General features: G+C 37.0%; 1 protein-coding gene across 2 annotated transcripts; it reads right to left on the bottom strand.

The window, feature by feature from the left end:
* Nucleotides 1-631: 631 nt before the first annotated feature.
* On the bottom strand, nucleotides 632-25,010 carry LOC137971246 (protein kinase C alpha type-like). 2 transcript variants are annotated; one of them, XR_011116944.1, is made up of 17 exons: nucleotides 24,806-25,010; nucleotides 24,634-24,668; nucleotides 24,445-24,527; nucleotides 24,164-24,275; nucleotides 23,865-24,005; nucleotides 18,988-19,144; nucleotides 18,003-18,237; nucleotides 15,912-16,061; nucleotides 14,455-14,628; nucleotides 10,426-10,517; nucleotides 7,868-7,930; nucleotides 7,326-7,464; nucleotides 6,684-6,764; nucleotides 6,143-6,250; nucleotides 5,266-5,406; nucleotides 3,215-3,726; nucleotides 632-3,162 (listed from the first exon to the last, which is right to left on the bottom strand). XR_011116944.1 is itself a non-coding variant. In XM_068818033.1 (16 exons), the coding sequence occupies exons 1-16, from the start codon at nucleotides 24,967-24,969 to the stop codon at nucleotides 3,538-3,540; spliced, it is 2,064 nt and encodes a 687-aa protein (XP_068674134.1). In that variant the 5' UTR covers nucleotides 24,970-25,010; the 3' UTR covers nucleotides 632-3,537. The 2 variants fall into 2 exon arrangements, 1 of the variants encoding a protein (XP_068674134.1); XM_068818033.1 differs by having other exon boundaries at nucleotides 632-3,726.

Genomic DNA, 25,010 nt, shown 5'->3' with positions numbered 1-25,010 from the left:
ATTCTCAGAACCAAATCTCTAAGATGGCTTGGGCATGTCTCAAGAATGGATGAGGCACGAATTCCAAAGAAAGTTTTCTGTATGGGAATTAACTGATGGGTGAAGGGGAAGTGGACAACCAAAGCTGCATTTTCAAAGACAAGTGCAAAGAAACTCTCAAAGAGTACTCCGAGAGAGAGGAAAACTGGGATGAGACAGTAAATGGAGATCATCTGTAAAAGAAGGGGCAAACGCCTATGAAGAATATTGCATCACATGTGCCGAAGACAAGCAAAAAAACGCAAGCATTCTTCAGTGGCAACTGATCCAGTTCAAACACAACTGTGTTGCAATACAAGAAGCCATTTCAAGCAAAGATAGGGCAGCCATGAGAAACACTGCTCTAAAAGATCAGTAGTCCTGATTGAGACATTATTGCCTATTTGCTAATAGACTGACGCTCATGACGAAAACAGCCATATATTAAACTTAAGAGATAATGACAAATTGAGCACTTTAGTGCTCAATTTGTCATTATCTCTTAAGTGCCTTATTTGTTGGATAATAACACCGTAATACTGAAAGAGTTGCAGCTTGCGGTGGTATGGAACTAAGTACTTTTAATTATAAAAAAACACCACAGAACACAGCATTAGAGTCTTGTCATTTTTTAATCTTTTAAGAGACATAGCCTCATTTTGCATTAACAATAAAGACAATTCCATGCTACTCGCGTTGGCAAGAAAAAAAGAAAATTTACAACTTAAGTATTTGAATGACACATAGGACGCCTGATACTGTACTTCACTATCATACTACACAAACTTACTTAATATCTCTGACTTGGTTGGATCTTTAATTTTGACGACCATTTGCTAAAATTCCACGACACCTTGGAAATAAATTATGAAATTTCCAACCAAGGACAAGGTGGAATTTCACACACTTGTATGATTACAGAATTATTGGTGTATACTCGACCTAAGTTCCTCAAGTGGTCTAATTTGCTTGAAATAGTGCTCCAAAGATGCTAGAAATCTCTCTCAACCAATCAGGGGCAAAGTAAAATTGCTAATTATATGAATGAAAAATCAATGCCGCAGGATGTTTTGAGCGCTCCATGAGCAGGAAGAGCTTTAGAAAGTTCTTTCTTTCATGACAATTTTATATAACAAGCAGTACTAATAATATCCTAACAGTATTACATTTAGGTAACTTCTAGCCCATACAATCCTAGAATACATGTAATATTAAATTTAATCATGTTTGTTGCGATGATGCCAAAAATAACATAATAAGCATAATTATGTAGTTTTTCAATGTGACTCTGTTTTTGGGTTCGTTGGACAAGTGTTTCTAAGCCCCTTCATTCTGAGAATTAAAAGACTTTGTTTAATCATCTTTGTGACAATAATAGGATATTTCAAAAATAACGAAATAAGTATTAATTTTTCAACTTAAGATTTCAACCACACAAGGACTCAATTCTGTGGTGAAAGACACTTACAGTTACTGAAACAACTGCAGCGATATTATTATATTAACCAGTCCTTCCTAATGCAAAAATGCATTTTTTGTTTTGATCCTTCGTGATTGTGTCAATATTCGGCTTAAAGTCTGATACAGAATTACTGACTAGAAATCAATTTATTCATTACCTTGATTAAGGCACCACTGTGTATTAACACGGGCACTCAGCTAAATTTTTGGTTTTATCACCATACTGATGCATAACTATGAACACAATATTCTCAAACTTTCAACACATTATTTCATTTAAAGATATGAGTCCCACAGGGTACCCATCTGTGAAATGAAAGGACACTTGGGTATCTGCACCACAATCTCGTGATCAATAATAATTATTGTTAATTAATACAAACAACATAACTTGAAAGCCACTGCCCTCCCTGGCAAATTCAATTAAGCAGCTCTTTTAATTTAACTGTTGGACTAACCACAATGTGAAAAAAATTTATTCTTAATCTAACCCTATCGTCATGACATTTGCATTTATGGTTTTATATTACAATTTCAACTACATTGTACCTCTAATCTACTTGGCTTGTGCCTAACACTATGAGCTGATTTTCTCAGACATTTGAAATAGTGAATTACAAGCTTTGTATCGAGATACAAACATAAATAAACATTAAAAAAATGTCTTAAAACTGTGACAATACCAGTTTACTAAGGGAATTCTCATCTGTGTTACAAAAAAAAAAAACATACCCATGTTAATGACATTCTTTAAGAGGCCTATTCTACCAAAACAACACCTGAAAAGAACTTACTAGCAAGCCCATTATTGGGGCAGTTTCAGATCTAACAAGATCTGTCACCTTGTTTTTGTCCACGTGGCACTAGTAAACAGCATAGCATGGAAATGCAGCCCTCAAAACCACCCAATATTACAAGGTCAACAAAAAACTGCCAACAGAGTTCAGGCAAGTAACCTCAGAGAACCTGAATGTCACCTGCTTGCAGGTGCTAATTTGTATTTCGGTCACCATATTGGACTGGGGAAAGTCAGAAGATCTGGGACAAGTGTCTTGCCCTCTGTTTCCCACCCCCACCCTGTTGTTTTGGCCACCCGGCCCAGACCTATCCCCCACTCTTCCAATATGGCATCTGATATGTGATTCGCTAACCTGAATGAAATGGTTTAACTACATGTACTGCAAAGAAACGACTTAATTGCCATGACAAACCGAGAGACTGCGATGTTCAATCTTGTTTCAAGGCTTATACATAACTCCCAGGACTCCAATACCACACAAAAATTTAACAGCTCTATAGATATTAATTCAAATATCATACCTCATGGTGTAAGTAAAAGACTGTAAGAAATAGTTTACCTTGTTCACAATTTAATCCACACCCTAGCTTGTTTACGAGCTAAAGCGACCACTATGGTCATTTAATTATGTGGCTGTCTATGCACTAATAACATACATTATTATGCAACACATTGTGACAATGTCCAAACATGATCATAGCGTGCTCAATATTTGTTGTGCGTACTCAACGTATATCCTGCGATATATGTAATTTTGTGTGTCGCGGAGAAAAACGGTAGTTTTTCCAGCTTTTTTCCCCAATAAACATAGGAAATTGTGCTTTGTCATCAATGTGTTGAATAATAAAACAATTATTATCCTGCTCAATCTTGCAGAATATCGCCTGATTTTAGCCTGGTCGGCTAAGTACCAGGCGATATTCTGCGCGATTTCGCTGGATAATTGTTAAATATTTAACAATTTTAACAACATTACTGCAAATAACTTAACTTTTAGAGCAACAGTGCAAATTGCTATAAGAAATTAAATTTTAATGTTTCTTCGAGGCAACATCATTCAATCGACATCCTCCAGGCTAATAGTTTACAAGCTAAAACTAAAATACTTTGACATCTACAGTGTATGTTGCTGCCTTCATTCTAATACCACAAATTACTGCATAATTCTACCAACATTACTGGTGGCAACAGCATAATTATAATTATTACTGTATAAGAAATTTCACTTGCTAGTAGTTTCCATGCTAAGACTAAATTTCTCAGACATTTATGTCACGGCCTTCGCTTGGGACCCCCTTTTCCTTTACTAAAAATTCTGGATTCACAAATGAAAATCCGTAAAAGTCATTCTGATTGATATTCGCTATGAAGGATTTGTCGCAGGGTGTTAAACGAGCAGCTTCGTCCGTGAATTCAGGATCAAAATTGTCGAAGGAACGTTTAGATTTCTGAAGGAAAAAAAAACAAATAAATAAATAAATAAACGACACATTTAGAGAGGAACAATCTGGACAAAACAATGATGTTTACATCATAGAAATTATTGTAATTATTACAATAATTTCTATGATCTAATACATGAAAAACTTTATTTATTCCTACTGGCTAAAAGAAATGCAGTTTTCATTTTGCAGAAAAGAGGTAATCCTGTGCAGAAAAACATAACAAACCAAACATTCTGATTGATCAATGATCAAAGATGGCCAATCAACGGCACAATTTTCGCATGATTGCCAGATATGCATGGGTCTAGTTTAGGTTCTCAAACAAAAACAGAGAACCTAACACAGCGGTAGTTCGATTCTAGAAGTTTAAGCTACTAGGGTTGTTATATTTTTATGAAAGTGTATTAAGCAATCGGTTTTGACATGCATTTCATGACTCGGTACACCGCAATAATGCACACGAAGGTCGTGGCAATTCAAGAGCAACCTCATCTCGAAATTTTTTCATGTACCGGTATAATTTATTATTAACAAGTGATCACATATTTAAGGTCTTGTAATTTCCATCAAAGAATACAAATTGAATTTTGTTCATCTATGAAAAAAAATGCCCTTGCTTATTCATTCCAAATTGCACTCAGAATCATGCGATACTACACTGTTATTCCCTCACCAACCAACCAACCAAATTTGCTACACAGTGTTTTATAATCCAGCTCAAACAACCTCGTGCTCAACGGGATTCACGAGAGAAACTAGATTAGTGATGAGACAGTCCCACTACCACTACAGAAATGACCTATGCCCTAGGATGGTATCCTCCCTGAGATGATGTCACACATTACCAGTGCACCATCTGAATGAAAGACCCATGCATATGCATAAAATGAGCCTAAATGACTGCTGGTCTTACTACTTTTTAAGGTGAATTAAAGCTGAATTTTAAATTTGTACCTCAGAAAAGAAAAGAAAAAATTCAGACTGGGCAAACAGGGTGCAGGGATGACGCAGTGGTGAGAGTGCTTGCCTCCCACCAATATGAAAATCTGGTTTATCAACGGAGTTGATAATGTAAATTGACCACCGTACAGAGATTCTAAAAGCTTTCTAAAAGCTTCTAAAAGCTTTTAGCTTTTAGAATCTCTGTACGGTGGTCAATTTACATTATCAACTCCGTTGATAAACCAAATTTTTGTATACTACTTCCCCACCGACGCAGCACCACAGTTTCTTTAGAAACTACCCCTTCTCCCACCAATATGGCCTGGGTTCAATACCCAGACTTGGTGTGTCATGTGTGGGTTGAGTTTGTTGGTTGTGTTCTCTACACCGCAAAGTTTTTCTCCGTGTAATCCAGTTTTCCCCTCTCCTAAAAAACCAACATTTGATTTGATTTGCATTAATTATTGTTGATTTCAGTTTACATTGCCCCCAATTAGTGCTCCTTTTTTTTGCCTTTCCTTTCTTCCCAGGATAGTTCAGTAGTTTCAGCAAAGAGAGTAAACAAAAACAAAAACAAAAAAAGATGAAGTCAGGACTCACAATTCTTGGTTTGAAGGGTGGTTGAACTTCCCTGTTTATGAGTTTCAACCAGTTGATGTGTCTAAAGAAGACGTGATCTTTGATAGTCTGCTCTCCATTGCATCCACAACCAAGTCGCTTGGCAGGGTGCTTGGTTAAGAACTAAAATGAAATTAAGGAAGCAATATGTATCTCACGCACTATTTATAGGAAATAGTAAGAACAAGAGTGCATTAAGGATTTATGGGCGAGTGATGTTTTGAAAGTTCCTGAAGTTAAACTCACCTTAGAACTTTCAAAACATTATGCGTGACCATAAATCACGAAAGCATGAGCAAGTTACTCAACAAAATTATTCCATCGCTGTGCTTCCATAGCAACTTCAGTCTTGCACTCTATAACCTCTATTGCATTCTAAAACCACCTTAAATTAATTATGCATTTGTCATTCACACATCAGAAACACGATAATTATTCCGTTGAAAGAGAGTAATAAAGTGATGGTTTGGAACCAGAAAGGAATTCAAGGTTGAAGATTGAAGATCATCAACCTGAGATTTCTCACAGCCACCCAAAGGAATTGCACATACTGTAACAAACAGTACGACAGAAGCATACAATTTTGATTTTCCAGTCCATAGGAAGTGCACTATCAAGATAAGATATCTGGATCCAGAATCACATTGTGATGTATACAGGCCCACTTAGACATTGCACCTTCCTCAAGCGAAATAGAAAGAATTTAAGTGCCAAAAACTTAAGGAATTGAACAATTTGTGAAATAAAATTAGAGCATACGTATGATAATTATATTGGTAGCAGGTTTAGGAGGATCTTTAGTGTTATAAGCCTGCTACACTAAGTCAAGCAAGTTTAATTTGCAAAAGCTTAAGCTTACTCCTTTGATGATAAGTACAGCTTCTTTTGATATCGACCTTGAGTAAGACACACTGTGTTCCAAAATGGAGTTAAACAACTCATCTTCATCATCACCATCAAAAGGTGGCTGTTGAGTGAAAACAAATCAAATCATTGTCTCATTCACACTAGTTAGTGATCATGTGATACTTTTGCTGGTCAAGCAGATGACGGTCAGTCCTGTACAGAGGAAGAGGCTAACAGTTCCAGTTCGTGCTCGCTTTCATCAAGCACAACTCAAAAAAACTTGGGCTATGTTAACTCCAGACTAGTCCAGTGCTGGAAGGACTCGCTTTCCACTATTGTGTCCTGGGTTTCAAACATGGACATTCTGTCTTGAAAATGTGTATCGAGTTTGTTGATTCTCTACTTTTCTCCACAAGGTACTTCTCCAACTGTTGGCCGACACGCTCACTTCTGGTCTGTGCCGGTGTCTCAAAGTCGCCTTTGTGTTGTACCCTTGTGCACATGATAAAGGAAGTGGTGGAAAAAGAGATTAATAATTATTGGCATGCACTGACCTGTCCAGCTAACATTTCGTAAATAAGAACACCCAAAGCCCACCAATCAACAGAGAAGCTATACGGTTGATAGGCAACAATCTAAAAAAAGAAGAAAAAGAAAAAACCAGGGGTCACAAATGGCACTAGCCAAAGCAATAAACTGAGAGGAGAAGTGTTGCTGGAAAGTGTCAGAAATAACTTCAAAACTGGGTATGAAAACTACAGTATGGAAAACCATCTTTCCTTGAGGCTTTAGTCCTACTGCCATTAATAATTACTGTCAATGGCTCTCATTTTTGGCTGTCAGCTTGCCATCTTGGCTGGCTATTGCAGTGAGGGTAATCAGGTACTCAAGGTTTGCAAACAATTAAACTCACATTTGAGAACAGTCAGCAACTCTCATTGTTAAGTTTTTCATGCTTTGTCAGCAACATAATTGTCATTATTGACATTATTACCATTAATATCATCATTATCCTCAACATAGTTATCTGCAGACACGTGAATAACCTCCCAGGGAATAATTCCATAATCCCTAAATTGTTCAAAGTGAAGGACAATGGCCAAAGAAAATGAAGAAAGCAAAAAGGAAGTATGTTAACTTTGTTAATCTCCCCACCCCTAGGTGTCCTTTCACTGAGATTTGTAATTTGGTGCTACCTCTGGAGCAATGTAATCTGGAGTTCCACAGAAGGTTCTTGTTGTTTTTTCATCTGACATGTTTTCCTTGCACATTCCAAAGTCAGCAATTTTGATGTGACCATCGCAATCCAACATTACATTATCTAGCTTTAAATCTCTGCAAGAGAAAATATTAATATGATCAGATGAACTGCACTCAAAAAATCTGTGTTTATTTCACACATGTCAGATTATTTTCCTTGATAAAAAACAATCAGTTCTGCTGCTAATTCCCAGAGGTTAAGAAACAAACAATATTATTCGACATGTTTCTAGCATAATAATAATATTTTGTTGTTGATACAAGTATGCCGAAGATGTTATTTCAAATGTACATGTAGGTTGCTTAGCGGTACACTTTAAGGTGTTTTCCAGATTGATTCTTGAGAAGGATGCTTGAATTCAATCTGACTGTGGGGAGGGGAAGGGAGAACCAAGATGCGGAGGAGGACTTATTCATGTACAACGCCTTGGTTATTTAATTTCCCAGTCAAGGGAAGAAGAAGAAAAAGTACACTTACCTATACACAATTCCTCTTTTGTGAAGAAATAGCAACCCAAGTACAATTTCTGCACTATAAAATCTGATGACAAATAAACAGAAGGGAAAGAAATTTGGTAAATAGTAGGATGGATAGAAAAATCGGGATACCTGCCCCTATGTAACCGCTACCTTACCTAGCGGTGAACCTATGACACTCCATTCTTCATTTAAATTCTGTAAACCTGGATGACAGGAGACCCACACTACAACTGATTGCCATTAAATCAGTGTTAAGTTCTTTGACTTGCTTGTTTTACAAAGAGATTACAACACATAAACCTGAAATCTCATTAATAACCAGTGCTCGAAATTAAAAAAATTAAAAAAAATTCCAGGTTGTCCCTGTCTCAAAACCTGGGCGACTAAACCCGTAAATTGCATCTGTGTTCCTTCTTCTTTCATGGTGTTACCTTATATTTTTCTTAAGTTATTACCTGACAGTGTATACCTTTATTTGTGATAATTTTTGTGCTACTGATGATTTTATTTGACGTTTATTTTTCCCCCGTTATTACTCGTCTACTTGTCTTTGCAACAATTTTACTTTTAATTGTATTTGCTCATAGGCCCTTTTACAATATAATTAAAATTCAGCTTGAAAGAGGTTTTGAGGACAAAGACAAAGGAAACTGGATATTATACAAATATTTTTCACATTATTCCAGAATGGAATGAGAGAATGGTTCCAAGAGAAACTGGAAACAATGTTTTTGCAAAATTTTGGAGTGACAAATAAAGAGCATTATGGTATTTTTGATACTGGCTAATTGGGAAACCCCCTACAATTGAAGGGACACTGTGACAGTTGCGCATGCACCAGGTTTTTTACTCGAAACTTGAAAACATCAGGCCCCAGTTGTTCAAACGATGGATAGCGCTATCCGCTGGATAAATCACTATCCAGCCAGGATAGCGCAATTGGTTTTGCTATGACTTATCCACTGGATAGGGATTTATCCGGTGGATAGCATGATTCACCGTTTGAACAGCTGGGGCCAGGTTGATGTTTTCACACTTTCAAAAGGTGCAGAAAATGTGGAAGCTGCTGTCGCAGGCAAAATTTTAAGCAATAGCAATGCAGCATCTACAAAGAAGAGAAACTTTTTAAGGTGTGAATTCATGAGAAATTTGACACATGGTGTAATCGAAGCCCTTTTGACTATTACATGTAACAAGGATCGAAGTCCATCTTCGTTGCTCATTTAGCTAGTTGCTTTAATTTCAGAGACCACCACATCATCTTTTTTGGATAAAATGATTACTATCTTCTCTGTGAAATGTGTATTTGAATATTTTGAAAAAAAAAACCTGCATTTAGATGAGCGGAACTGCACTGGTTGCATTTATTTGTTGCACAAATTATAAAACCGCAAGCGGTGAGTATAACACGGCTGAATTTTTTCTCTTCTTACCATCTTTCGACTTCAAAGTCGTCTCTTGGAAATAAATGCAATCTCTTTCAGCTTTGAAATGGCATGTTACCATTGATAATATGTTTGGTACATCACAGAGAAAATAATATTTCTGTGTGAGCAGCCTTGTACGGCTGACAGTGTTTCGGGTCACACCACTGAATTCAGCTGACAGTGAACAAACACGGCATGATATTTGTGTTCGCTTTTATTTATTGGACTCAAAATCATCGATAATAGATAAATAAGCATTTTATTGCTTTTCGGAAACCAGTAAGTCTAGACTTAAACAAAAAAAGCAAAAAAATTAATGCTCTGTTTAAATCTCTGAGTGTGAGAAATACAGAGCACGTCATCGCATGACAGTGTCCCTTTCAATTATGCACACTGTGTTGAGATGCAAGCGCATGGCGTTGGAGTTTGAGTATCCTATAGTTCTAAGTGTACACCTGTGGTTTTTTTGTGGACATCTCGTTTTCAGTTTTAACACTCTTCAAAACAGTCTTCAATTCCATCACCAGCTACATGTGAATTTTCCTATCTGACCATTTTTTGTAAAAGGAACAAATATTCCAAACAAGGGAAAATGCACAACTGCAGCAAATTAATTATTGTTAACTGCACACTAATATCAGCAACCCGATGGCAGAGCCCTTCAGCACAAGCCATAATTTGCTTGGAGACAGTTCCAAACCCAAACCAAGTCTCGATAGCACTACAAGCAACCATATTGATTTTTGTACTGATGCCTCGATTTTGACCTTTGCCTTGTCAAAAATATGACATGCGTTGTTGCCTAAACCATTTTGACTGGAGTTACTAGCCCAGAAACGTGGGCTGCGGTGACTTAGAAGGCTTCACACGTTTTCTGCAGAGCCTCTACTTCTTGCCCTCTGCTCGCAGGGTGTAGTATCAGACTTTGACAACAGAAAACCAACGAGTGAGTCGGTGCTGCTTAAGTAATACTTGTACATTTTCTATTTTTGGCTGGGTTGTCCATTGTTTTTTCTTTGGGCAACCAACCTTTTCATTTTACCAAAAACTAGTCCCCCGTTAAACTTTCACAACCACTAATTTCGAGCACTGATAATATCAACATTTGAAATTAACATTTAAAACTTACACAGCCTGTGGTTCTTTGAATTTTCCAAGCTGCTGAATGTGAAACATCAGATCACCACCATTTACAAATTCCATCACAAAGTAAAGGCGATCCTAAAGGGATGCAACATCGTCATTCTGTCAGAAAAAAATCTGACCAATCACTGCTGTCGACTCAACTAGTCTAGATGGAGACGTGATCCATTGAAGAATAATTCCCTGGGCCCGGTTGTTCAAAAGCTGATTAACGCTAATCCCAGATTAAAAATTAACCAAGGAGTTTATTTCTCTACTCCCAAGTGCTGTTCAACGCTGATATTCGGCAAAACTTTACACATTCAAGAAGAACTCAATCTTGAAAAACAAAAATAAGCAAAAGACACTTTCACCAAAATTTTAAAACTTGAAACAAAAGTTTACGCTAATCCTGGATTAAGTTAATCGGGTTTCGAACAACCGGGCCTGGTCTTGAGTAACATTTTATTACCAACTTTCACCTGCAAAATTAATAATGAAACTAATCCTGGCAGGTGGAAGCACGTACAAAAAAAAAGGAAAAAGGAATATGGAAATGCTTCAACTCTAGTTCCTGCATCAAACAAAACACAAAATAGCACAACCTCAATTACTATTAAGTAAACATCATTGCTATTTACAATGACATACAATTTACATACCATATTTATTTGCCTATAAGCCGATCAATTTTTGCACCAAATTAAACTGGAAACTAGTGAAATCTCAACAAGATAGGGGGTTCGGCTTGTAGCCGAATATTTTTGCAAAAAAAAATTTTCTAATGCTGCAAGAGCTTCAATTGAATGCTTATTTTCAGCTATAAGCCAAGAAATTATCAACAACACAAATTACCGGTAGTTTGCATACGAGAATCATTGCTGTTGGTCATAAACTTTTATTCAAGTGGTGTTTTGTTTTGTTGACTTCACGAATGAAGTTTTCATTCATCATCTTCTTTGCTGTTGGTTTCAAACTCGTCCTCCAGTTTGCCAGTATGTTTATTCACTTAACAGTGCATTTCGAAAAGAAATATTCAATCTTGGCTTATAGCTAGATGTTTTGGGTTTCCTTTTCATAATTTTCTAACTGGTTCTGATAACCAAAAGTTTAGAGTCTCTGCTTATAGCCGAGCTCGGCTTGTAGCCGAATAAATACGGTAGGTCAGTATCAATTTTAGACATTCACATTGAGAAAGTAACTACTTGTAAGTGATCTCTATACTGTCCAAATAAATCACTAAGACCTGATTTCACTGGCATTGTCAGAAAAGATTGTTCATAATTATGGGCTCTTTAAGCAGAGTCTTAAGTACATGTACATGTATGCATACCAATAGGGCTCAGAGGGACAGAGTGCCTGAGCCCAACTACAGTAAGGATCCAATCATCAATCATTCATGAAATAAAAACCTAGCATAAACTACCATTTATAATCATCGGCAGATAAGCCGCATCTCTTTCTTTTTACTGTAAAATTTTGCCCAAAATTGGGGGCGTGGCTTATCTACGAGTCAGAACATCTTTGCAGAAATCTGTAAATTTCCATCACCACCAAATTTGTCAAAGACATTATTGACCACCCTTTCAAAGTGAGTTTGTCACCAATGGATTGCTTCCAAATGTCCCTACATGTACACATGGTAGCCATGAACACTGGAGAAATAATTATCTAGAACCTCCATTTTGGTTTGCTTTGCCTGGTTATTAAGCAAAGTACATTAAACAAACAGACTTGCTCACAAGGAGCTGTCAACATTACAGACTTAACATGGCAAGCAATTCTCAGACTACACGGAGCACCCTGATTGGCTGGTTTTTGGTCGGGATTTTACAGTATGGACCATTACCATGGAAACGACCCGTTTCTGTATTTTTTCTTTCTCCCGGGAAATTCAAATTGAGTGAAACAAAAACTTTTTTAAAAAGTAGAATTTAATTGTTTCATCACAAAAGTACATGTACTGTAGGAAGTGGAATGTAAAACGTTATCATTTAAAGTCAGTTGATGGAAGACGAAGATTATGAACATTCACCAAGTGGAGAAGTGTCCAATCACTCAAAGAAACAATGCCATACAATAAAATATTTACTAATCTCACTTGCTTCGGACCGCACTGGGGAATATTGGCCCTCGGTTGTTTTTGTACGGGCCTCGCACTGCCACAACCTCAGGCCAATATTTCCCAGCATGGCCCTTGTGTTCGGTTATTAAGCGGTTAATATATTAATTTTTTTCAGTGAAAGCTATTTTAAAATAATGCTAGGGGAAAGTTCACCAAGAAAAGCACTAATGTTTCCAAACGTGTTGACTTACTTGACATACCCTTTATTTACAATTTGGAGAATTAAAATGTGTATTTGAGTCTTATTTACACTGCAAATTGAACAATCGATCCAAGGTGACACAGACTTTACTTTAAGCTAATATGTTTACACAATAAAGTAACTCAAGTGTGAATATTCATCAGAATGTTCTTTTCCAAATCTTCAGCTTCTAGACTCTGGATGTAGCTTATCTAAGAGTGTGGCTTATCTACTGGTATTCACGGTAATAGTAATTACATGTATTATTATCATGTGGTTCCAGAAAATTTCCATACCCCCTCCTCCTCCCCCCCCCCCCCCACAGAAGATCATTGGAAATTCTGAGGGAGAGGGGGGATTAAAGGGCAGTAATTTCCGAAGGGTAGGGGGGTTTCGTGGAAAACTACTTTTCTAAGGGTCACAAACCACGTACAAAACATTGAAAGCAACATACGATTGATCTGAAGCACAAAAACATACTTACGTTCATTGTTTTGAACAAGCCAGTTTTAAGATAAAGTTAACATTATTAGCTTCAATGTTTCTGTTTTTCTTTGAGTTAGCTAGCTAGCGCTACAATCTCCAGAAGCTAAGAACAATGTGTCTTTCATTTGGAACGGATTCAAAACATTTAAGATGGCGGTCTCAACTGGAGTCTCATCTCCAGATTTCCAGCTTTGTCTCTTTTTTGTCCAACCAACACTTCCGTTCACTAGAGCACCCTCACATGCAGTAAACACATTTTTGATAGGATTCACGTTTTATTGGGGGTAGTAACTCACTCAAAATGCGATGAGACGCAAGTTCCCACCATCTCAAAGCTTGCGTGCAACAACATTTCTTTTTTGTGGGTGGCATTTAGACCACGGACAGGAACCGGGAGTCAAGTTTTCTCTTCTTTGAGTAAACGATCGCGGCCTTGGGAAACAAGATTGTCAAGGTTTAGTCCGTTACGTCAAACTGGAAATTCAAAAACAGGGGTTTCACTACTCATTGGAGGAAGTAAATCGCGCCAAAAACAATTACAGTCGCCTTCTGAATTCCATCCGTGGCTCAAAGGCAAGCAACAGTGAGGCTGGGTGTCATTTACCGGTGAGAATGACTGCTGGGGAGTCAGCAAATTTTAAGACTGCACTTAAATCGCACTTAAGTTTATGGATTATTTTGGGATCAATAATATTCTTCGTAAAACAATTGCCTTTGTGACGACATTCACGAAACCTACCGCATTAACATGTGTGGTCCCTAAAATAATAAGAATCAACCTGAAGAAACTGACAAAATGTGTAGACAAAGGAACCTTGTAAGTTTCTGTTTTATTTACTATCGTTTGCAAAGTTGTTAAGCGAGTGAAATGTTCTCATTGAAGTTTGCACAAAAACATGAAACAGTCAATGTGCAACCCAAATGTTTAAGCTTATAATCTTACATAAAAACAACACAAAGATAATTTGCAAAGTTGATGGCGAAAAAGGCAAAATTTTAGCTGGATAATGAGCTTAACAAAGCACTATATTTTTATTAATTAAAAGTTAACCTTAATGTTTACACTGTTGTAATAAAATTCTACCGCATTTACGTAACTAATTCACTTTCTTTTTTATAAGTACAAAAATCACAGACACCCTGGAACAGAAAATCCTGGGGGGAGGGGGGGGTGCAAATCAAAAAGTCTTCCGTGGTGGGGTTATGGATATTTTCTGGAACCACACATTAAGAATTCAACTTACGTAAGACTGGAAGCAGCAGAATAATGATGTAAGAAAGGGTGGTTTGCCACGCAATGCTAGAACTCTCTTTTCTGTCATGGTACAATCAATGTCATCATCTTGAACAATCACATCCTTCTTCAGTACTTTAATGGCATACACTTCATCGCTGCCTTTGCGTTCTGCCAACATGACCTACATGATGCGCAAAAAAAGAAAAAACACTCTGGCTTAAAGTGATCAAATTTTTACCTCTTGATTTTTTAGGCGTATCACAAAGAATTCTATGAAAGAATGAAAATGCCATTTTCCATTTGCAAATACCTGCAATAGTTCCAGAGATATTTAAGTTTGAAAAATGTGTAAAATATGCAAATGAGATGACTGATGATGTCATACACTCAACCCAATATTACATCAAGTATATAAATAGAGCTATCTTCGCCAATTTGTAGCGCAGACCATTGAAACTTGGTAGGCTAATAGTTCTACAGAAAACACACCTACGGCTATAAAACATTTTGTTCCCATGGCAACTCACTCTTTTCCAGTCTCCACCCACTTAATTTCAATATGTAAGTCGTTTTCAGCTTGAAAAATGTTAAACAAGGCCACAAACTCAAGCTAACATATCTATATGCTTGTTGGATCATGTATATGAGGCACCATTTGCAAATATGAAAATAGAACGCCAAAAGTGGCCAGAAATGCCTTTAATATTGGAGAGGTCTGGAACCCAGTATGTTGCCATGGTAATGAAACTGTTAAGCTCAAATTGTGAAGCACATTTAGTAGAGTCTTACTGCAAAGAATCAAACATTTCTGATGCAAATTGGCTGAGATATCCTTTTTCACCATATTTGATCAAATTTGGTTTGGTGTATGATGTGATCACTTGGCTAATTTGCATATTTTAAAAACTTGAATATCTCTGGAACAAAAAGAGATAATTTATTTGAAAATAGTAAAGAGCACTTTTCTTCTCATGCAGGCTACTTATTTATGTCTTAAAATGGCTTCGATAGCAAAGATGCGATTTTCGTCATAGTGGCACTTTAAATAATTGTAACTACTTGTACATGTAAGATCAAGTGTTTGAAAAGTCAAAATTCTCAATACTGAAGAGTTATATTGCAGAAAATTCATTGAAATAACTATCAATATATACAATGATAAGAGTTATGCCCACTGACATTAACCTACTGTATGACCATTTGACTCCTTATTCTGATGCCCAAAGTGAACTACGTGTAGTTTTGGAAGCTTGCTTATTATTTATCAGTAACCTTTCTTTGAAAAATGCTTAGGACTTAAATTGCTAAGGTGAAGTATTAGTACTAGTACTAGTAGTAAAGAAACTTGTGAATTTTCATTCAGCTTTTTTGTTAGAGTTATGTTGGCCTTGGTTTCCACTGAAAGAAAGACAAGTTTCTTAAAATAGTGGAGCCCAAAATTTTTTTCTTAACGAAGCTTCAAACCTTGCCAAAACTTCCTTTTCCCAGAACTTTAAGGAAATGAAAATCTTCTGGCCTGTATCTTAATCCACCGTCATCGTTATTACAAGACTGAGCTTCTCTGTAGTTTCTTTCCTGCCTGTCTTCTTCTTCTTTTAGTTGTGCTTGCATAAACTGCATGTTATAGAGAAAGAGGTGTCAATACATCTATCAATGGTGACTGGGGAATACTAGGAAAAATCTAAGTGCTCCTAAAAAAAGATCTCCTGAGTTCTGGCTAAATGACCAGTAGATACACAACCACTGCACTCTATGTGATTCATGGGAGCTACCCAAAGGCAACTGCACCAGTTTCAAATGGCAATAAAACCCTACTGTGATAATCATTAATCCTGGCTAAAACATTTGCAGTGCTTGACATTAAAAAAAACAATTCCGGGTTGTCCGTTTCAAAAGCCTGGCAACCAAACCCGTGAATTTGGTTGCCGTGATATTAGTCCTTGGTTGCCCATGAGGAAACCCCCTACAATAAACTGCATGTTGAGATGCAATCACATGGCGATGGAGCTTGAGTATCCCATAGTTTTTAGTGTGCACCTGTGATTTTTTTGTGGAAGCCTGGGTTTAAGTAATGGAGTCTGCATTGCCTGCATGTTTGTGATTGTCTCTTGCATTTTCCTATCTGTCAACTATTTGTAAACACAGCTGATATTCAAAACACAGAAATTAAATGCTCAGCTGCGACAAAGGAATAATAATTGACAATAGAAAACTGACAAGTGACTTGAATATGTATTTTATTTTCTATTTTTGGCTTGGATGTCTATTTTTTTTTTTGTGGGCAACCAAGCTTTTTATTATTTTTACCAAAAAATGGTTGCCTGGTAAACGTTCTGGTTGTCTATGAAATGATCAGACAACCGCTGGTTTCTAGCACTGCATTTGTTGTAAAAATGCAAGGTAGTGTCAAAAATATAAAATGTAAGAAAATGTACCAAGTTAATTGAAAACCAACAATTCAGCTTGCAAATGCTCCATCTGTGGGCTGGCAATGGAAGTCAGGACTGACGTTGTATACTGACATCTAAAGAATTTACATGGCTTGATTTACAAAGTGTGTTGGAGTTGAATTCCACAAAAGATAAATGCAGTTCATAGTTCTTAGTGCAGGATTTAAACCTACATGTAAACTGTCCACATGCAAATCACACAAATCATGCACACTAACCACTGTGCCAAACTCCTCCTTCAGCATCCCAAAAATAACTCTCTCTAAAGCGAAGTTCTATATTATTGTTAAAGTGCTACTGTGACCAAAAAATCAATTCTTCTTTTTCTTTGGATTTCTAAACTACGCTAACTAAACATTAAGTCACCAAAGGTTTAAGCCTTGATTTCAAAACGACCCCTGTCTACTGTATTTTAATGGGGACACAGTTTTTCAGTAAATGATTAACCCATTGATTCCCAGGGGTTCCCCACTGACGAGTAAAATCGTCTGGCGTTAGAAGGAGTAAAATACTCTGAGCGTTAGACAGTAAAATACTAAGTCTGGCTGGTTTAGGCCGGTTTGGACATCAAAGGGTTAACTGGAATTTTCCTATTTAATGGTCTGTCATTATTAACTTTAAAATCTCAAAAAAGCTGGATCAAGGAGAAATTGACATCAAAGACTCACTGGTTTAAGAATGCAATGGATGTGTACAAGGGTGAATTAATATGCAGCACAGGAGTTCCAGGCTTTAACACTTTTTAAACTAGAATTCCATGTAATATAAGCTGCATTTACACACTAAAATTTTAAGCTTGTGAGTAAATGACATCAATTTCCCCTAGATCCAACCTTATGGGTGTAATAGGTCAGTTTTGAACGTGAGTAATGGCAGACCATAAAATCCAAAACTTACACTCAAAGTAAACAGCCTTTGGATAAAAACAAAGGTCAAAATTTTGCCAGTCAAGTACTGTTAAGCAAACACACAAAACCTGAAGAAAAATAGGATGTGATTATTTTTCTGATCATAGTAGCACTTTAAGAATTTTTTTTTTTGGGAACTTGGGCACTGGCAAATTCACAAGTAGGTAGACTCTTATCTCATTTGGGAATATTTCTACCTTGTATTTATTTCTCAGTTCTGATACAGCTTGTCCTTCATCATCATCAATGATTGGAATGTTGTAAAACCTTCCTTCTTCCTTGCACAACAGCTTGAACCAGCCTTCTTGACCCAGTTTCCAAAGTTCTGATATTCCAAACGATAAGGAACCCATGAAGTCATTGGATGTGGTTCTGTCCCAATCCCAAACTTCAACAGACAAGCGACGATCACAGTCACCCTGTGTAACTTGACTAACAAGAGAACAAAAGAAAATAACATCCTTATCACAAAGGAACATTGTTGAGCATTTACAGAGCATTCCCATGAACTTCTCACGTCAGCACTTTCTGTTCAGTTATTTTTTAAGACCCTGAGTATTGGTCTGACTGGATATTCACTTTGAACCCACGACCCACCGCACGAGAGCCTGATGCTCACCAGTGGTAAGTACCTCTGTGTTTGCACCAGCCATTATCCCTAACTTGTTCATTCTTGTAATCCACAGAAAATTCATGGTATGGTCAATCAGAACATTGAAACTCTCTCATAACAGAAGTAATCAAAGGTTGTGCATTTTCAGCTTTTTTGCACAACAAACTGAGAACAATTAAAATTGCATGCTGTGACACATTCTGTCTTCTCTGTTGTACGAGTTATTTGCATTTGTGGTATCAACATCATTATTTTCCGACTGTTCCTGTTGAAATGATTAATCTCAATCCTAATGGGATGACCATGGTGTCTTCTGTTGTAAGGGTCATGAATTGGGCATTTCCTTGCAGTCATCCTTTTACCCTAAATTTCTTTAATTTACAACCAAGATGACTTGTACTATCTGGACCAATGAAGGCTTTTACCTTTAGGGGTATGCTACTGTAAAATACAAGGAGATTTGGCATCAAAATGAGTTTTCGTGCGGCTGTAATGGGTATAACAGTCGTGAGTAAAAATGTCCAAATAATTACTTTCTATAAACATTCTGTTACATGTACAATACTTACAAATCAAAAGATTCATTAAAAACTGGATTCAGTGTTTTCCTTATCGTCTTGGTTTTCTTTTTGCTAGAGTTTTCAGGGTCTGGAATGAGCTTGATCTTGACATAAGGATCAGAGTAACCATTAGGATCCATTGGAATCAGATTTTTGGCTTCACGCACTGCATTGCACAAAGGAAAACAATGACTTTAGGACATTTGTGACATGATAATTACAGCAGTACGCCAGTTACAACATACCGGTATAAACAATCTTTCAGTGTGTATAGAAGGCAACAAACTAGTTAATTAATTAATTAATTAATTAACTTATTTATTTATTTACTTAAAAAATTGGGTGGCAGGATGATAGTAAGGGGAAACTCAATTCCCTTTATAAGACTACCCTCCTCACACACTCACATTCACATGCGCATGCAATGCCAACGTGCGCACACAGACATACAAATGAATAAACACTGGGACTAGTAAGGATACCGGTAACTACATAATTTGAGAGCGTAATTGTTTGAGCAATGAAGATTTTAAAGACTGAAGACTAGGTGAGGACATCACATTTGCAGGTAAAGAGCTCCAGTCACTAATATAATAATTAAAGAATGAAAGATTAGGTATCTTATTGTAGCCATTGGTCTTTTCCAGCTCAGTGCAAGTTACAGTCATGAGTCACAGGAATAAATTACTGAAGAAGAGGGTCAAGAGGGAATGCCAGAACAGGTGTTTACATGCCATGTCATACCTATATGGTACAGTGTGGGACCGTAAACCCAAGAAAATCAGGGCCTCATCATACCTCATCATAACTTACATGTAGGCCAGCAAAATTAATGACCAACGCCCAGTCTTTTAAATGGGAGCTGCAGATGAAAGACTTAAGTCTCAAATAGAGCAGTAAAAGCTTGAATTGAAGGCATGGCAATGAGGCTATATGGTCAAATTTATTTCACAAATCAGTTCTGTTTTCTTTGTGTCACAATTCCAAGGGAAATTTCTAAACAAAACAATATTCAAATTTTACCATAAAGCCTCGTAGACATACCTGAATATTCAAGACCGTAGCTAGCAGAGGGGCAAGGGGGCCGTTGCACACAAAAAAAAAAAACATTCGAAACAAAAATTAATGTCATCTCTTCCTGGAGTGTTGCGTAGATATGAACTTTACTGGACAATTTACCTTTAAAACTTTTCACAACCCAATCGTCCATCTTTATTATATTAATTCAAAGGCTACAGTTTGTTAACATTTCCCGACAGTTTTCCTTGAGTTTGGCTGGTTGAAACCTTCGAAAGTACTGGTAAAACCAGTACCGTATTTACCCGTGTATAAGTCGATCCCATGTATAAGTCGACCCCCCATTTTTGATGGCAAAAAAAGCAATTTCTTAAATGTTACTGGGACACTAATCTTGTATTCTTCGATTTCTGGAAATGTGGATACACAAAAAAATCAGGGTCTCAAGCGCTTAATAGTTTTGTGTTTCAGCAGTTGTTGTATATGCGGGCATTTTGTCCTTGAGTTTCGAAAAAGTTCTCAGAAAATCGAACATGTAAACCTCAAACTAACCTGTTTCGTTGTTCAATGATAAAGGGCTTTAGAGGATAAGCACAACATCACAGAAGCATGACTCAATCTTTGAAAATAACTTGCGAACAATGCGAAAATGTGCAAGATTTAATTGGTCCTTGACTTATAATTTCTCACATGGCAAACAAAACAAAACTCATAAACCAAACAATACGAAGTTTGCAAAAGCATTTAAATCAGCCAAGTTTGTATAAAGAAATTTAACAATCATTACCAACCAGCATTTTAATGCAACACAAGTGACAATGCTTGCACGCAAACACGAGGTATTGCGCAAGGTTACTAAGCCGTTGAACAATCGTGTTTATTTGAAGAAACAGAAATGCCTTTTAGAGCTTTCCGCCTTTGGAAAACGAAAATTTCCAGTGTCTATTTCATATTTGTGCTTGTGAGTATCTTCAACATTTAGATTTGGACAAATCCTTTTTCATTTCAACTGGAATTGCTTACATTCATTTTGAAGGCACTACGAGCTGAATGCAAAACAGCACGTGCTGGATCGGACAAGAGTATCGGTTAGCAGGCGATATTCAAAAGGCAACGCAGCCAACAAGCTTGGGGGAAGTCGCTGCGCAGACTTAACCGCACCACACAGTAGTGTCCCGAGTTTATTGACAGACAACGAGGCCCAATCTCGACTCCAAAGGGAGGGAGGGAGGGAAAATCAAATCGTAACCACACTAATATATAGAGAGCTAACTGCGCTGAACGACAGAACATAAGTGATCTCTAAATAGTTTTCACATGCTTTTATAGCTAGACAAATGTCTGCTGGCATAGCCAGTCGGAAGAGCCGTACTACGAGAGAACTTAGTGTTACACGTGCCAACTCTTAGCCGTGAATAGAGCTTTGAAAAAAGCGCCAATGCCGTGGATCGTACTAGCCTGCTAGAGACAACAAAGCTGCGAAGTTCAAAGGAAAAATACAATAAATCCTTAGTGTTTGCTGACCTTGGCAACTAGACGGCACAAACGCTACATTGAAAACAGAGCCGCCATGAAAGGGTTACAGATAGTATTGTCACGATCCATTAACTACATTTTACTTGCGTGACAGTAAAATTGCCTTTTATACTATAGGTTGGTTTCGAACACTAATTACAGCTAGTACAAGGAAATGCATGCGGGCATGGGTATGAATCGACTGAAATTTGCTAATGAATCCAGTGAGAGATTACTTAATGAAATAAGTGGGCTAAGTTGAGTATGAGTCGCCCACTTTCCATACATCAAATAATCATATTTTTATTTTGTGTGGTTGATTCTACCAAAAGAAGCAATGAAAATGAAACTGTACTGCACCAGAAAGCTCCAAATTATAATAAAATGTTATGTAAAAATAGGTCTGTCATGAACAATCTAAAAAGCACACTTCAATTCTTGGGCCAACACAGAAATTCCTGAAAAATTCTCATTTAGTTGAAAATAGTCATGATGCAATGAATAATGCTCTCAATATACTAAAATTCACATTCATAGTGAGACAAAACAATGAACTGAAAGTGAAAAATTTCGTAATTTAATTTATTAGTGGTGTTTATATCCTCGAACATGCATCAATAAATGGAATCTACTTTCTAGTGACGGAATTCCATCATACCATCATTCAAAAGAGTTGAATGAGTACTTCAAGTGCTTCGAGTGGTTCCCCTTAACGACTTGAAATTTTCTTGCTAGAATTTGCCACCCTACCGTGTGCATAATTTGTGTTCGGCTGTGCACATAATCTACATCATATTATGTGCACAAGAATTTGAGTCAACCCATTGAGTTGTGAACTACTCCAGTCACTGAAGAGTAACATCGTCTGGCATTAGACAGAGGAAAATAACTGAGCCTCACTCCTTAGAGTCAGTGGGTTAAAGGGGACAAAGTTTTTGATTGGATGTCGAGGTGGTTGCTGAAGTTGACGAAAGGGCCCGTAACTCAAACTTCTCCGAGTAAAATCAGCAAAATGTTACTTAGCCTTCTATGTGTACCATCTTCCATGGGCTGTAATCTTTTTCCTTCTGAGCAAACATTCTATAAACTAATTTACTCAACACAGCATGCACTGCCTTGTTCCTCAGTACACCTATTGTACCAAATTACCAAATTACCATAACTACGAGAAGTTTAAAGTTATCTCCAACATCTTGACAGCCTTAGGACGTTATATCTACCAGTGTTTATTTCCAATGTTTTTTAAATAAGCCCTCCATTTTTTCCAAACTAAAAACATCTGGTGTCTTTACATGCAATAAAAGCAATTTGATGAAAAACATGCCAAAATCACATTTTAATTAAGTTCTATGATTGGTGTGAATATTTTACAAAGAGAATTGCATATCAGGACAGTCAAAACATAGGGGAGTTGGGCATATTTGAGAACAAAGAAAATGGTGCTCTCAAAGATATGCCACAGATGGCCACAAGCAATAAATAAGTTTCATAATTCTAAGAAGGGCAAAATGAAAAGTTAGAGGTCTATTTCATTCTCCTTGAAAATGTAATAATTAAATGTAATATTTATTTACCTATGCAAAATGTTTATCAAAAAAATACAATATTCTGATCATTGCCCCACATGTTCTGGACGTTTTCATGTACGGCTGTTTGGTGGAAAGTTATACATTTTTCCGACAATTATTTTATTAAAAAGCAAGAAAAATGAATGACACACCAGTCGGATAATAATGCATTATACAACGATAATGACTTCTGTACGGATTAACTACAAAATTATAAAAAATGGATATAATTTTAGGTAACATACCAAGATATCTTGAAATTATTTTTGAAGTTACAGATCTTGCAATTTAAAGTATCTCGACTAAAAATAGGTGAATTCAGGCCGGTATAACCCGGGGGTATAACATCCCGAGTACTGTGACAAACTTCCTTACTTGAAGTTTTTTCATTCATTATATTATTTTGTTTTATTTGTTACTATTATTATTACTATTTTTTTTTTGTTCAAGGCCCTTAATTAACAACTCGCTTAAAGAAGGGAAAAAGTTCTACATCGCGGAAACCTGAAAAAAATTTTAGCCGAGCAGGTGACTGAAATATACGACTTGCAAATGTGGACATCTCAATATTGTTTATATACTAAGTAAAACAAGAAAAAATAAATTTATCATTTGCGAAGAGTAATATCGCTTTTTGCCGAAATTTCTTCTCGTTAGCTACCTAATCATTCATCACACGGTCCAAAACACTTTGCGCTTGTGATCAAAAATTGGTGGTGGGCACTTTCAGAAACATAACGAGCAATGCACGCAATTGTACAATTGATAACAATTTCATAATCATACCATCAATTTTAAGAGTTCGCTCATCGCCTTTTCCTTCAATGGATACTTTAATATGAATTCTGCCTCTTCGCTCTGTATGATCTGCCCCGCAAAGCTTTGGAATAAATTTTTCACATCTTTTATGCGCGTTCATTTGACAACCTGGAGCATCAAAAGACGAGAAATTAATTCCATCATCTGCGCTGATCTGAATATGCTGGTCCATTGATCTACCTAAGTTCAAATTAATGGAAAAACAAAACGAAAAGCAAACAAGGCAATGAGATTTTTTTAAAGATGAACAAGTTTAAAACTGTTACCTTCGCACTGGATTCCTTGGTGTATGAGTCCGTACAAAAGCGACCCACAATGATCACAAAATGCGGGGCTCGTGTAGGTGTGTATCCTAAATTTGTGGGGTGATTCTGGATACTGAAAATAAGATAAATAACCTTTAGTCTTCTTTCAATCCTGAAAGGAATTTGAGAACCTGCTCTAATTGCTCGGCGGGAAACTTCAACTTATGCTTCGAGTGCGTAAAATTCAGATCCGACAAATTAACAAACATTTCTATTCATGCGATCAAGCGAAGGAAGCGTACCTCAGCGCCAGTAACGGCTTCGGATCCCGGACAAGCAAACGATACAAATTCATGGCAACGTTTGTGGACAACGAAAGAGCAGACTGCAAGAAATAATTAGAAGAAGCAATTGATAGTCTATATCAATGCAGTTGACTTATTCACACCCAGGAAAGCATCCCCAAAATTCATATTCAACCGCACGTATACCTTGGCATTGATATCCCTGCGTTCCAACAAAACCCCTAAAAACATCACGCCACAAGCAAAAGATAAACGATATCATCACAAGGAAACAAAACGCGATTCAAATATTTTCAACAAAAACATCAAGACACATTTACAACAACAACACATGTAAACACCAGCTCCATGCACTTGCCAAATGAAATCTTTGCAGTGGCCGCAAAAAGTAGGCTGCCTCAGGAACCGAGCAATAAATTCGTGGTCCTTAACTGCAACCACATTTTTCTGTTTAAAAGCGCCGCGTCTGTTTATTCCACGCGTAATTCGCGCACTTTCAGAACTCTTCACAGAAGCGGCCATATTTTCGTCTCAAACCATCTGCACTTTGCTTTGCTAATTTC

This window comes from Montipora foliosa, chromosome 9 (assembly GCF_036669935.1).
Source record: "Montipora foliosa isolate CH-2021 chromosome 9, ASM3666993v2, whole genome shotgun sequence".
NCBI lineage: Eukaryota > Metazoa > Cnidaria > Anthozoa > Scleractinia > Acroporidae > Montipora > Montipora foliosa.
Note: the sequence above shows the minus strand (reverse complement) of the source record. Positions and strands in the feature narration are given on the sequence as shown.

What these genes read in the sequence shown, in the direction of transcription:
- LOC137971246 (XM_068818033.1), bottom strand. Translation starts at nt 24,969, where the DNA reads ATGGCCGCTTCTGTGAAGAGTTCTGAAAGTGCGCGAATTACGCGTGGA. An exon ending in AAGCCGTTACTGGCGCTGAG is followed by an intron (nt 24,276 to 24,444) that starts GTACGCTTCCTT and finishes TCTTATTTTCAG; the next exon opens with TATCCAGAATCACCCCACAA. An exon ending in CCAAGGAATCCAGTGCGAAG is followed by an intron (nt 24,006 to 24,163) that starts GTAACAGTTTTA and finishes TTGATGCTCCAG; the next exon opens with GTTGTCAAATGAACGCGCAT.